The sequence below is a fragment of the Micromys minutus genome (genome assembly GCF_963924665.1).
Source record: "Micromys minutus genome assembly, chromosome: X".
NCBI classification, from domain to species: domain Eukaryota; kingdom Metazoa; phylum Chordata; class Mammalia; order Rodentia; family Muridae; genus Micromys; species Micromys minutus.
In genome coordinates, this window is record NC_137970.1 from 35,088,944 (window position 1) to 35,103,643 (window position 14,700).

The 14,700-nt window shown below is 34.7% G+C and overlaps 1 protein-coding gene across 1 annotated transcript in view; it reads right to left on the reverse strand.

Moving 5' to 3' along the window:
• The window catches only part of IL1RAPL1 (interleukin 1 receptor accessory protein like 1), a gene marked incomplete at both ends in the record, with an annotated part of 1,250,687 nt that overhangs the window by 39,020 nt on the left and 1,196,967 nt on the right, over positions 1-14,700 (reverse strand). The window contains 2 exons of the mRNA XM_080909541.1: positions 5,090-5,235; positions 7,285-7,417. Coding sequence (XP_080765667.1) covers positions 5,090-5,235; positions 7,285-7,417 — 279 coding nt within the window. The remainder of the gene's footprint in view (positions 1-5,089; positions 5,236-7,284; positions 7,418-14,700) is intronic.

The following is a 14,700-nucleotide window of genomic DNA, read 5'->3' on the forward strand; positions in this document are numbered from 1 at the left end:
TGTGTATCTGACATGATTCTAAATTCCCAAGTAGCTTTTTTGACTAGATATAGGAGTTCACAACTTTAGATACTCTTTTTCTTTGTAATGAGTTGAAATCACAACTTTATTTACTTCAACCCACAAAAAATGCTACTACAGTTAAACAACTCATATTGTCTGAATGTGCATAAACATCCTTGCTGATTTTGAAAGCTGCATGTTAGTTTCCATAACTGAATTAAATTAAAAACAGATTTTAATATAGATTTAAATATAGATGTTAATATAGATTTAAAAGAGAAAATAAAATATACTTCAATAATTTCTGATTGAAATACCATAGTGGGCTCTTTATGAGTAAAGTTTGTCTTAACCTGTGCATTCCCTCTTCAGAGGTAGCCCCTGATACTCAGACTAGAAATAAGAAAACTAATCTAGTATTTGGGAAAGAATACATTTCCTTAAGTGTCTATATATATATTCAACATCCCTATTTCTAGAATTAAGACTATAAGCTGCCATGTTACCTACCAGCTAGATGTCCAGAAATATAGAAAGTGTAGACACACAAAACTGAGCCTCTCATTCGTGTTCTCAAATGTGTGCTTAACTCTTTATAAAAGATTTGATAAGAAGTAACTGCAGTGCAGTGGAGCTGGTTCTGTTTTGTGTATTTTTGACCACTGATAGCTACTCCTATAATCATATCTAAGACATTTGTTCTAACTTCATCTGGACTTATTGAAAGAGAAGTATTCTACAATAACTTCTGAGAGGACATCAAAAACTTTGAATAAAAGATAATGTTTTGTTAAAAAGTATGAGTATTCCAAGCTTTAGGGACAATATTCACTTATCAGTGAGTGCATACCATGTATGTTCTTTTCTGACTAGGTTATGTCAGTCAGAACAATATTTTCTTATTTTTTATTAGATACTTATTTATATTTACATTTGAAATGTTATCTCCTTCCCCTACCCCACTCCAATGCCCCCTCCCCCTCCACTTTTCTCCACAAAGGTGCTCTCATTCCTGATCACCCTCTCTACCTCAGTGCCTTGGCATTCCCTTACATTAGGAAAACGTGCCCTCACTGGACCAAAGGCTTCTTCTCTCATTGGTGCCAAACACTGCTAAGGCAGGATTTTTGCTGGTCAAATTTTCTGGTTGATTTCAGTTGGAATCATAAAATCATGATTTTTTTCCAAATAAAATTGAGGGCTAATAATAATAATATAGCATTGAGCCTACCACAAATGTAGACTCACTTGATGGGCAGGATTATGCTTTCCAAGTCCATACTGTAATTCATTATAGGGATGAAATCATGTTATAGCAAGAAAATAGAACAGTGAAGGAAATATGTTTAGAGAACTTTTGATAAACTTTATCTGTCAGAAGTTCTGAGTGCTAAAGACCTAAAAGCTGCTCTCAACCTGTGAATCACAGCCCACTCCAGAGTTCTGACCCTTTCAGAAGGGTCCCCTGAGACTACTCTGGGAAACACAGCTATTTACATTATGATTCATAACAGTAGCAAAATTACAGTTATGAGGTAACAATAAAAATAATTTCATGGTTATGGTTCACTACAACATGAGGAGCTGCATTAAACAGTCTCAGCATTAGGAAAGTTGAGAACCACTGATCTAGATAAAACAAATATTTTAATATAGTTCTACAAAAATATTTTAAAATGAAGATTTAAGAGACTGGTAAGCTATGGAAGTCTTAAGTTGGTGGTAGAAACAAATGGCTAATGATGGTTGCTTCTATTTGTTTTCCTTAGCATTGGTCCTCTGAGAAATAAATAAAATTATTTGATAACTGCATAATTGATAGTGCGACAGAAATCTGACAGCCTCAGAGACCTTATCATTGAAGATTCAAACTCATGGGATCATATTTGCAATGTCCTCTCTTTTTGAACTTTGTCAGGGTGGCAAAGTTATAACTATGTCCCATCCTAACCAATTTCCTTGTTTTCAAGATGGGTGTTGTCACTCCATATAATGAGCTCTTTGAGAAAAGATTACATCCATTATTGTGCCTTTGCAAAGGGAGACTCTGCACATTCACTTTAAGAACAGATTTTTATCTTGTTTTACATGTACTTTATGCTCATTGTAACTAGTAGGATCTTAATGTACACTGTCAAATCTTTAAAAAAAACAAGCGCTGACAAAATGTATCTGTATACTTTTATGCAAAAATGCTTAAAATCTGTACATTTACCTTTGTTTTTTAAAATAAAGTTGTTCAATTAAAAAAATAACAGACTTTCAGAGTATAGAAATTCAAAAGACTCTTTGGAAATTAATCCTTTTATCTTAATAAGAACAAATTGTTCTTGATAGAAATACAAATTTGGAAGGGTATCATGGAAAACTTAAGTATTTTAGAGCAACTAAAATTGGCTACATTTGTCTTCCTCATATTCAGATGACACTTAATATTAAATAATTTCCTTGACTTTTCAAAACTGTACTTATCTATAATTGGAAGCTTTAGTAGCCTTGTATGCTTATCCTTACGATAAGCATGCTAGAAGTATCCCAGAGCATGTCTGATCCTTACTAACATCATACATGCCTGAAACACCAGCTTTATTAGTATTACCCATATATCCAGTACACTGTCATTCCTACTTGTTTATAACAATCTCTTCACTGTCATCTCTGCCTTACTCCACATGGACATGTATTTTGTACAAATTAATTGATTTAAAATTCTTTTTAGATTTATTTTTATTTTATGTTTATGAGTATCTTATGTGCATATGCATATGTACCACATGTGTGCCTGGTGCCCATGGACATCAGAAGAGGGTAGCAGATCACATACAAATGAATTTATAAATTGCTATTAGCTATCATATGGATGCTGAGAACTGAACTCATTATCTACTTGAGCAACAAGTGCTATTAACTCACCAGCCCCCAACCAATAGATTTTTAACATGTGTCCTAAGATTTTCTTCACTAGTTCAATTTTTAAGGACTAATTTAAACTCTTCATTTAGACTATATTCAAGAGAGTTACAGGAATAAAACATATAAATGAAGAATGAGTGCATGGTGAAATGAAGGTTCAGCAGGGTCATGGTGACTATTATCAAACACCTGATTGCTAGGAAAAGAGCAATTGAAAGTATAAACTAGAGCCAATGAATAGGAAACCATAGAAATGGAGATGCTTTCTAACAGATTCTTCTAAAGCTAGAATGGATTTTCTAGAGATCGAATGTGATCCAGTATAAGTTGATAGGCTATTTTGAATAAGTAGTTAAGTCTATGGTCCACAGAAGCTTCTTTTATACTTCTGTACACACACAGGGCATCACTCAAATTCCTTCATTATGTGACTCTTGTTAAAGTACAGGAAGAAATGTTGCTAGCTGCTGTTTCCCTTTCCTCTCTCCTCTCATTACAGCATAATATGCTACTTTATTATTATAGTCACCTTGACAGTCAAGGTGTCTATTTTAATAGCTTTCAGCAACTCTATTCAAAGAGAATCTATTTCCCAATAAGGTAAGGAAGAGTCTTCAATGTTCTCTTTCTTTTCAAACTTCAAAGACTTAAAGATTGAAGATGTGCTTTGAAATTAAAATCATTGTAAATCTGCTGAGTAAGAGAGTAAGTACCAAGTGTACTTGGAATAAGTAAAGTAGAATGTTTTAACTTGGTAAAAGGACAAAAAATATTTTCTCCTCTAACATGCATGAAAATTTCATCAAAGTCATGCATTTTATAATTATCTCTAAATATAACATAATTCAAATACAGTGCTCGGGTGCGCGTGCGCATGCGCGCGCGCGCAAACACACACACACACACACACACACACACACACACCTGTGCATAACACACACACCTGTGCATAAAGAAATAAGCTGCTGTGGCAAAAATTTCCTATTTTACATACTACCATTAATTAGAACTTATCTTACTATTATAGTAACTTATTATTAATCATGGGAGGATATTATTTATGTAAAAACAATAGAAAGTTAAAATGTCAAGGAATACTGTATTGAGGAGTTCATCAGACACAGTTCTTCAACTAATAGAAACTTCCAATCATAAAACACTTTAATGCATTAAAAATAAAGTTATTTTAATGACCTAATATCTATTTCAAATACCATTTCACCAAACATCTTCTATGTACAAGTACTGTATCAAGCCCTTCCTATTTGCTATTTTTGTTATCTTTATGAAACACTGAAGAGTTGATATTTTCACTATTTTACATGTCATAAACTGACATAAAAATATTTTTCTCAGGCTATATATTTCACATTAAAGCAAGACAAAGAATCCACATTTGAGTTTGATTTAGTCATCCATTTATGATGCTCTCTCTCTCTCTCTCTCTCTCTCTCTCTCTCTCTCTCTCTCTCTCTCTCTCCCTCTCGTAATGGTTGTCACTTTGTGATTTGCTATTGCCCACCATTCTAAATTCTAAAGAAAGCTGTATCTAAATGATGATGTTAACTGCTAAATGATCTTTAGATTTACAAGACCCAGAGCAGTTGGATGCCCTTAGACCAAATCGAGATGTGTCCATTTTATTCCAGCTCTGTGTATCAGCAACCAAAAGAATGCAAATTGTTTTGAGGATTAACTCTCAGGCCAGTCATATTAACTTAAAAAATAAAGAAACTGGTACAGGGGTTAACATAAGTCTTCAGGAATGGGATAGGGAACTGTTTTGGCTAATAACCACTCATAGAATAGAAGTTTGTTCTTTTTTTTTCCTGTTGTTCCTTGCATCTCCCTTTTCTCTTCCTAAAAACCTATTTTTATACCTCAGTTCTCTTAAAACAGCATTCATCTGGGGACAAAGAGCCAGGTGCTAACCCTTTAATCAAACCTGGCTTTATTCTACCAGATTTCACTTCTGAGTACCAGCCTTTAATCAGTTTGTTGAAGGGCAGGAGTGAACTAACACCTTCAAGGACATAGTGCTAATGGAATTGTTTTACTTGTGCTAGGTTTATGGGGAAAACTTTTTTAAAAAGGAATTTTCTTTTACTGGATTCCAGTGATTTCCTTTCTAAGGAACACTCATCTCATCCCTCAAGCAGAAGGCTCCACTCACCTCGCTTATGAAGGAGAACACTGGCATGCCGACGTCCATTCCCATTTTCAACATAACAGGAATAATTCCCCAGGTCACTTTCTTCCACAGAGGCAACAATTAACGAGATAGAAACTTCCTGTTCTCCAAGATGTTCTTTAAGGATTCTAAAACATAGAGGAAAATGCAACAAAAACCCACACAAACATATACGAACATGAAAAAGAAAGAATTATAGATGAATTTGAATCGGATGAGAATATACCTACAGAGTTTCTGCTTAAAATCTGGCAATGAATTGATGCTAAGTTAATTAAATAATATCATGCCCTTTTCTTCTTCACTTCTAATGAAGAAACTTGTCTTTGCAGATGCTAATGAACTAGCAGCTAATTATCTCTCATAGCAGGACAATCATACTGTCATAACAAAAAGAGGTGAGAGAGACCTTGAATAAAAGTTTACAAATTACTTTTCCTTTAAGAAAAAATTAGAATTTAAAAATGAGATAAGATATTCTAAAATGTTAGGCTGGAGGCCTAATTATATATTAGATTATTTTTAACAGGACTAAGAAAGGAAAAAAAAATTATAAGTTATTTTGACATATCAGTTGAAACCTCCATTCTGACTTATTTTTCCTAATAATACAAATGAGCTCCATGGTTTTAAAGAAATATGAAACCATAAACCCATAAACTAAAAGTTCTGGTACACATTTAATTTTTACTTTAAATATTAGTAGTAGATGCTCACTAATCTGATCTTTAGATATTTTAGCAATCTCTCAAAATACATGAAAAATTAGAGAGCTTAGGTTCATGGTACTTCTTTAATTTTAAGAATGCAAAAATTATTGGTAAGCAATAAAATGTTTTAAATATGAAAATGGAAAAAAAAAGACTTTTGTCCATATTGGACAATTGCCCATTTGGATCTTCCAGAATCAAATTGGAGCAACCCTCAGTGAGATATTTTGTATTTTTTGTCAGAGAGAAGATCCCAATAGAAATGATCTCCTATGACAGTTTTATATGATTTTGCTTCATATTGAAAAACATTTTCTTATATCTTTGTTAAAGTTTTAAAAGTCTTGACATTTAAGGATAACCATTATTTAAATCCCCATACTTTTCTAGAAAATATAAGCTTTATATGGAAGAATATTTAGAAAACAGTCATCATTTAATTTGCTTATAATTTAGTTGTCATTATTGAAAATCCTTACTCATTTACATTAGGATTAGAAGTAGTTCTTCATGTCCAAATACAATTTGCTTCACCATTGACTATGTTTTTGCTTAAATATAAGTGAATAAATATGCAACCACATTTTTAAAAGTATAATAATTATGCCCTCAAAATATATATGCAAAATTTTAAAAGCTTTGTTCTGCTATTATTTACTCTTCATAAATATACCTTAAAGTTAAAAATTTGTATATCCTCCATCAACCCATCAAGCATTTTACATGCTACTTGGTAGCTTTTAGATATGTAATAGCATTCAGAGAAAATATAAAGTTTGTACTTAAGTCCATGTAGATCCTTGCTGATGGTTCTTATCAGTATTTCTTTTTAGAGACAGTATCTCATTCTGGCTCAGGTTGGCACTGAATTCATCAGGTGAAGTAGGTTAGTCTTAAATTCATGGCAACTTTCCTGTCTGAGCTTATCAAACACTGTATTTACAGATATTAGCTACCATGCTGGCTTCCTTTCAGCAACTTTAAAAGTTGATTTCATAAATTAAAAATACAGTGATATTTCTAAGGGCAGAATGGGCTTCAATATTTTACATCGTTTTGTTTTTAGTGTACTCTTAAGGAAATATTCCCTTTGAAATTATTCTTAGGTAGAGAAGTGGGGTTTGTTTGTGAATATGATCAAGACATACTATATGAAATCCCAAAGAATTAATAATAAAAACATTTAGAATAAAAGAATTACTCTTAGATTCCTTGTAAATGATGCTCACATTTTGTAATTTCATAATCAGCCACAAGAATTTTTTGTTTGACATAAAATATTATAGAATTTCTGTTATGATAGTTGAAAGATAAAAAATTAATAACGTTTGTTGTTTTGGCTCACCCCTCCCCTGCTTAACAGCGAAAAACTCAACCCAACATGTTTAAAAGTAAATATATATATATATATATATATATATATATATATATATATATATATATATATTTTTTTTTTTTTTTTTTTACCTAATGTCACTTTCCCAAACTCTATTTTCATCCAGATCTTCAATAAATTTCTCTCCTTTCATCCAATAAATTAAAGGACTGACATCTCCACTGTACCCAAAGAAAGCTCTGCAGGTGAGGTTGGCTGAACCACCTGTGGAGAAAAGTGATGGAAACACAGTATAAAACAATTTGTTCCCAGGTAAAACAAAACAAAACAAAACAAATTAATTGGTAAGAATGAGATCATTTCATTTACTTAATGAGACAGCTAAAAGAATAATGGATCAAGCATTTTCCATCATTGTCAAGTTTATCAAATGTATCATTTTTACAGTATATCTTATTTAATAAAATGAGAGCTGCTTGTGATATTTAAAAGTAGATTTATTATTCTATGGAATGTTCTTCAGTTGAGGTTTAGTCATGTCTTCTGATGATTAGACTGAGTTATGAATTATTGTGAAAAATTATAGATGAGGTATTTCCTTCTCAAGGAATTACATCAAAGAGTATATATATATATATAAGCAGAATCCTTGTCCGAGGGAACAATACAACTATAGCTCATAGATTCAAGAGTGCTGCCACGAAACTTTCACTCCATAAGGAATATTTTTTTTTTTTTTTACCAAAGTAACAATAGTTGGTAGAAAATGGCATTAACACGAGTAAAATCATGATAATAAGTATATGGACTATTATTATTTGAGGTAAATCATGAATATGTATGTAGGATATTAAGATATTTTTCAGTATTTTACTTCCTACACTTAGTTTATTTTTATGTGTAGTAGTATATATAGGTTAATTGCACAACTGAAATTTTCTAGCTGTAATTAGTTATATGAACTTTCTGGCTGCAAGTGGAAATTAAGAGTGGGATATTAGTCCAGTAAGAGCCTACCCCAGTAACAAGAATGTAAGAGAACACTTAGGCATGATTGCCAAAAGATGGATTTAAAAGTATGCTGACATTACAGTAAGCTAACTTTCTCAATTAGATGTCACAATAAATTGTGATAATCACCTGTATGATGCTGTACGCACTGGTGCCTACTACTTTACAGCTAGAATATTTCAGTTATGCAATGCTGGCTTGAGTAAATAAAACTGTTGTGAAAGGCAAAAGACCCTTAATAAATCTAGTATTCTGAAGGTAGTTCCTTAGGAAAGAAATCTTTCAGTCAGAATGGCTAAGGTCAAAAACTGAGATGACAGCAGATGCTGGGAAGAAGGTGGAGAAAGAGGAACACTGCTCCACTGTTGGTGGGGTTGTAAGCTGGTACAACCACTCTGAAAATTAGTCTGGGGGTTCCTTGGAAAATTGGACATAGTACTACCTGAGGATCCACCTATACCACTCCTGGGCATAACCCAAAAGATGCTCTAACATCTAAGAAGGACCCATGCACCACCATATTCATAGCAGGTTATTTATAGTAGCCAGAAATCAGAAAGAACCAAGATGTTTTACAACAGAGGAATGAGTATAAAAATTGTGGAAGATTTACACAATGAAGTACTACTCATCTATTAAAAACAATGACTTCAAGAAATTACTATGCAAATGGATGGAACATGAAGCTATCATCCTGAGTGAGGTAACCCAGTCACAAAAGAACACTCAGGGTATGTAATCACTGATAAGCAGATACTAGCCCAAAAAGATTGGAATGCACAAGAAATAATTCACACACTTATGAAGCTCAAAGAGAATAAATGCCAGAAGGTGGACGTCTCAGTACTTCTTAGAAGGGAGAACAAAACACTCATGGGAGTAAATAATGGGAAAAATAGAGAAGCACCTTCATGGAGGCAATGCGGGGGTAGGATTGGGAAAAGGAAATAACATCTGAAATGCAAATACAGAGAATATCAAATATAAAAAAGAAAAAAGTTTGAAAGCCTTATAAGCAAGGTATGAGTAGTAATGGGAATCTCTCAAAACTGTGCTTAGGATTTCTACAGCATAAGCAAAGAGGAAAGTGCAATGTGCTCCGCTGTCCTCTTTTAAAGAGCAGTCATAGGCATTTTTTTTTTCTTTCCATTTGGTTCTACACTTTCAATAAGAAAAATATTTATATTGGCTAAAATTAGTATCATTGTTTGAATTTTGTTAGTTGCACAGGAAAAAATAATCTAAAACATCTGTTCTAGTATTTTAAAATATTAGTGTTTTATATTTGCTCATGTTTTTATAATTCATACTAGATTCTTAAAAATTTCAGTTTCTATATGTAAGAGTCATTCACCACTGTTGAACTAAACAGGCAAGGCTAGAAAACATATCCTAGATTTTCAGTCAATAATAAAGCCGTTTCCAACTTAAGAGTAACACTACTATAATATCAGGATTTGAGAAGTAGAAACAAAAGGATCTCAAGTCTCAGTTCAGCCTAGATTACATGGCACATTCCTGGATAACCTGGGATATTAGGTCAGAAGACCCTGTTTTTAAAAAGTCTAATTTTTGACTCTGTAGGTCAGTTGTAAAATGCTTGCATAGCATTTACCATGTCCAATGTTTGATCCCTAGCCATAAAAAAGTTTCTTTTATTTCTCATTTTTATTTGTAATTCTGTGCATTTGCATTTCACCTTCTCCCCTCCCCTCCCATTGCTTCCATGAAGGTGCTCCCTCTCTCAACCACCCTCTCCCATCTCAACACGTTGCCACTGTCTTACACTGTAAAAATGAGCCTTTACTGGAACAAAGGCCTCTACTTCCATTGTTGCCACATGGGTGTTATCCTCTGCTGCATATGCACCTGGGGCCATGGGTCTCTCCTTGAAAACTCATTGGTTGGTATATTAGTCCCTGGGAGCTGTGGTGTGTTTGGTGAGTTGATAATTTTCTTCTTCCCATGGGGTTGCAGACACTTTCAGTTCCTTCAGTCCTTTCTGTAGCTTCTTCATTGGGATTCCTCTGATCAGTTTGATGGTTAGCTGCAAGCATCCTCCTCTGTATCAGTATAGTTCTGGCAGAGCCTCTGAGGAGGCATCCATAGCATGTTCCTGCCAGTAAACACTATTTGGCATCAGCAATAGTGCTTGGGTTAAGTGGCTGTATATGGGGTGGATCCCCTAATGAGGCAGTCTCTGGATGATATTTTCTCCAAACCCTGCTCCCCTATTTGTCCCTTTATTTCCTCCCTTGAGCATTTTGTTCTCCCTTCTAAGAAAAAACTGAGGCATCCACCTTTTTCCATTCTTTCTCTTTGAGCTTCATAAGTTGTATGAATTGTTTCTTGGATATTCAAGCTTTTTGGGTTAGTATCCACTTATAAGTGAGTACATACTATGAGTGTTCTTTTGTGACTGGGTTACCTCACTCAGGATGATACCTTTATGTTCACACCATTTGCCTTGGAATTTCATGAAGTTGTTTTTAATAGCTGAGTAGTACTCTATTGTGTAAACCTACCACAATTATTGTATTCATTCCTCTGTTGAAAGACATATGGGTTCTTTCCAGCTTGTGGCTATTAAAAATAGCCTACTATGAACATTGGTGGAACTTGTATCCTTGTTAGATGTTGGAGCATCTTTTGTGTATTTGCCCAGGAGTGGTATAGCAGGGTATAGATTGAGAGTTTGTCTTGATAGATTTTTACTTTGATGAGTAAAACATGTCCTTTTCTTTTGGATGACTCTGGTTGAAAATCTATTTTATATTATGATGGCTACGCCAGCTTGTTTCTTGGGACCATTTGCTTAGAAAGATTTTTTTCTAGCCTTTTTCTCTGTTGTAGTACCTGTCTTTGCCTCTGAGATGAGTTTCCTGTAAGTAGCAACATGCTGGATCTTGTTTATGTATCCAGTCTGATAATCTAAGTCTCTTTATTAAGAAATAGTGATTATTGTTTCCTGCTATTTTTGTTGTTAGAGGTAGAATTATGTTTCTGTACTTTTATTCTTTGGGGTTTGTTGCAAGAAGATTAATTTCTTGTTTTTCCTAGGGTGAAGTTTCCCTTTTTGTGTTGGAATTTTCTATCTATTATCCTTTGTATGCCTGGATTTGTGGGCAGATATTGTGTAAATTTGGTTTTGTTCTGGAATATCTTGTCTCCATCTATGGTTTTCGAGAGTTTTTTTTGGTTATAGTAACTTAGGCTGGCATTTGTGTTCTTTTAGGGTCTATATGACATCAATCCAGGATCTTATAGCTTTCATAATCTCTGTAAAAAGTCTTGTGTAATTCTGATATGTCTGCCTTTATATCTTACCTGTCATTTTTCCCTTACTGCGTTTAGCATTCTTTCTTTGGTTTGAACATTTGTTGTTTTGACTATTATGTGTCAAGAATAATAATATATTTTCTGTTCCAAGCTATTTGGGGTTCTGTAGACCTCTTGTATGTTCATTATCACCTCTTTATTTAGGTTAGAGAAGTTTTCTGCTATAGTTTTGTTGGAGACATTTACTGGGCCTTCTATTTGGGAGTCTTCACTCTCATCTACACTTATTATCCTTAGGTTTGGTCTTCTCATTGTGTCCTGGATGTTTGGGTTAGAAGCTTTTTGATTTTTGCATTTTTTTTCTGACTGTTGTGTCAATGTTTTCTATAGTGTCTTCTGTACCTGAGATTCTCTCTTCCATCTTTTGTATTCTGCTACTGATGTTTGTGTAATTGGCTCCCAATGTTCTTCCTAGGTTTTCCAACTTCAGGGTTGTCTCCTTTGGATGTTTTCATTGTTTCTATTTCTCTTTTAAATTTCCTCACCTGTTTGTGCCTTTTCTTAGCACTTGAAGGGATTTTTTTTTTTTGCATTTTTTGTGTTTTCTCTTTATGGTCTTCAACTTGTCTGAGTATGTTCTCCTTGCGTTCTTGTAGTTCTTTAAGGGTATTATTTATGTGCTTCCTGAGGATCTCCATAATCATCATGATGCATGGTTATAGTCGAAATCTTGTTTTTCTGATGACTTGAAATATTCACTGTTTGCTGTGGTGGGAGAACTGGGTTCTGATGTTGCCAGGTTTTCTTGATTTCTGTTTCTTAGAGTCTTGTGCTTGCCCCTTGTCTTCTTGTTATTGGTGCTGCTATAGGTGATCTTGTCTCTGACTGAAGCTTGCCTCTTCTGTGGGTCTCTGATCCCGTGGTCTCCAGAGGAAGATTGCTTCTGTTTGTTCGGTTCTCTGGGTAGGCTGTGAGTTCTGATGGAGGTGCCCAGTTCTTATGGAACTTGACCGGCTCTGTTTGGAACTGATGTGTTCAAGGACATATTGTTTGGGGCCTGAGAGTTCCAGGTTTCCTCTCTGGGATGGTAAGTGGAGAGGGGGAGTGGACTTGTCCCTGGGCTAAGGAGTGAGAGCCCTCCTACTGCTCTTCTGGGCACCCAGTAACCTGTTGGCAATCCACCCGTTTTGATGAAACTAGGCCGGCTCTGGCCTTGAGCAGGAGTGTTTGTTCCAGTTCCCAGGCAGCGTTGTTCTAAGAGTTTCTGGTGGCTTCTCCATGGATAGACAGTGAAGAGAAAGTGCAGACTCACCTTTGGGCTCTGGAGTGAGAATCCTCCTGAGGCACATCCGAGCACTCAGTAACCTTTGCACAGGCAGTCAGCCTTGATGCCACTCAGTTTCTTTATTATTGCTTTTATTTTACACAAAAAAAATTACAAAAATTTTTTCACAAAATTTTACAAATTTTTTTTTCCCACAGAATTTTAAATGTAATATTGAAATTACTTATTGTGATGGTTATTCTTGGTTGTCAGTTTGACTACATCTGGACTAAACTACAATCCAGAAATGGAAGGCACACACCTGCAGTCCAGATCTTGAGGCTGAGTGGCCATGAAAAACTCTTAGACCCAGGCAAAATAGCACACGCCTTTAATCGTAGGAGACTGGGACAAGCAGAACTCTGAACTCTGAATTCAAGGCCAGTCTGGGACAGAGAAAATTCCAAATCAAGGCATAGTGGTACACACCTTTAATCTGGGTCATACATTCTGTTGGAGGCCTACGTAAGGATATTGGATGAAGGAAGATTCACTCTTCTTTGCCTGCTTGCACTTACTTGCCAGCATATCTGTTGGAAATCACTTCTTCATGGTTCCAACTTATATAGAAAGACCAGCTAAAACAACTAGTCTCATTAGACTGAGAAACTTCTAGATTCTTGAACTTCCCATTCGCAGCTGCCCATTGGTGCATTAGCTGAACTGCTCATTACCTTAAATTTCCTTTATACAGAAAGACATTTCATAAGTTCTGTGACTAGACAACTCCAACTTCTTTTTAGGGAACATTTTACAAAAAGATAATTGAACATCGATATTCTTGATTGCTATTCAAGCATGTATTTCTACAGAATGTATTGCAACTGAAAAACTTGTTACCATGTCAATGTTGCCATAAATCACCAGCAAATCTCACACAGAATCAAGATCTATAACTTAAAAGGCATATATCAATAATGTACACAATCTGTTATCTGAAAGATTAATTTTAAGTTTTGAGATTACATTCAATGCCTATAACTAATAAATAAAACCTCTAGAGATTGTCTAGCTTTAAAGTACAATTTTGCCAAATATGCATAAATTGTACAATAGGTAGCTAAGCTTTATAATCTTTGACAGAGGTCAACTTGAAGCTCTTTCTGGACCCTGAAATAGTCTTTTTTTAACTTTCAGAATATTATATTGGATATTTTATCTATTTACATTTTAAATGTTACCTCCTTTCCAGGTTTCTCCTCTGCAATCCCCCTATCTCATCTTCTCCCTACTTCCATGAGGGTGCTCTCCCTCCAATCTTCCCATGCCCACATCACTACCATGACATTCCCTTACAGTGGGGAATTCAGCCTTCACTGAACCAGGAACTTCTCCTCCAATGGCCAGACAATGCCATCTTCTGCTACATATGCAGGTAGAATCATGTGTCCCTCCATGTGTACTCTTTGGTTGGTGGTTCAGTCCCTGGGAGCTCTGGGGGGGGGGTCTGATTGAATAGGAAATAGTCTTTTACATTACTCCTTCCCCAACTTCCTTATTCAAAGGATCTTTCTAGACCCCTGTTAATTGTCTCAATATACTTGTACAGATATTTAGATGGAAAATATCATTAAGAATCATTAAGAAGAAGCTCCGAGGAATATTCTTATTCTTATTCTATTCAGTTTCTACCACTTACTTTGTTTTTTTTTCTATTTCAAATTTCATATCACTTTTAAATTTTATTCGGTGATATATTCAACAAGGTAAGAAGAATATTGCTTTAAGGGTATATTATTTTCTTTCATTTTTGTTTTGTTTAAATTTTCTTAAGACAGTACATTCCATTTTTTGTTAAAATATGTTGTAGCCTGTGACAGTCTAGATGTAGGCTCAAATATTTAATTTGTGGTCCCTAGTGGATGAAACTGTTTAGGGAAGGATTAGGAGGCATAGCCTAATTGGAGGAGGTGCGTCACTTGAGGTCAGCTTT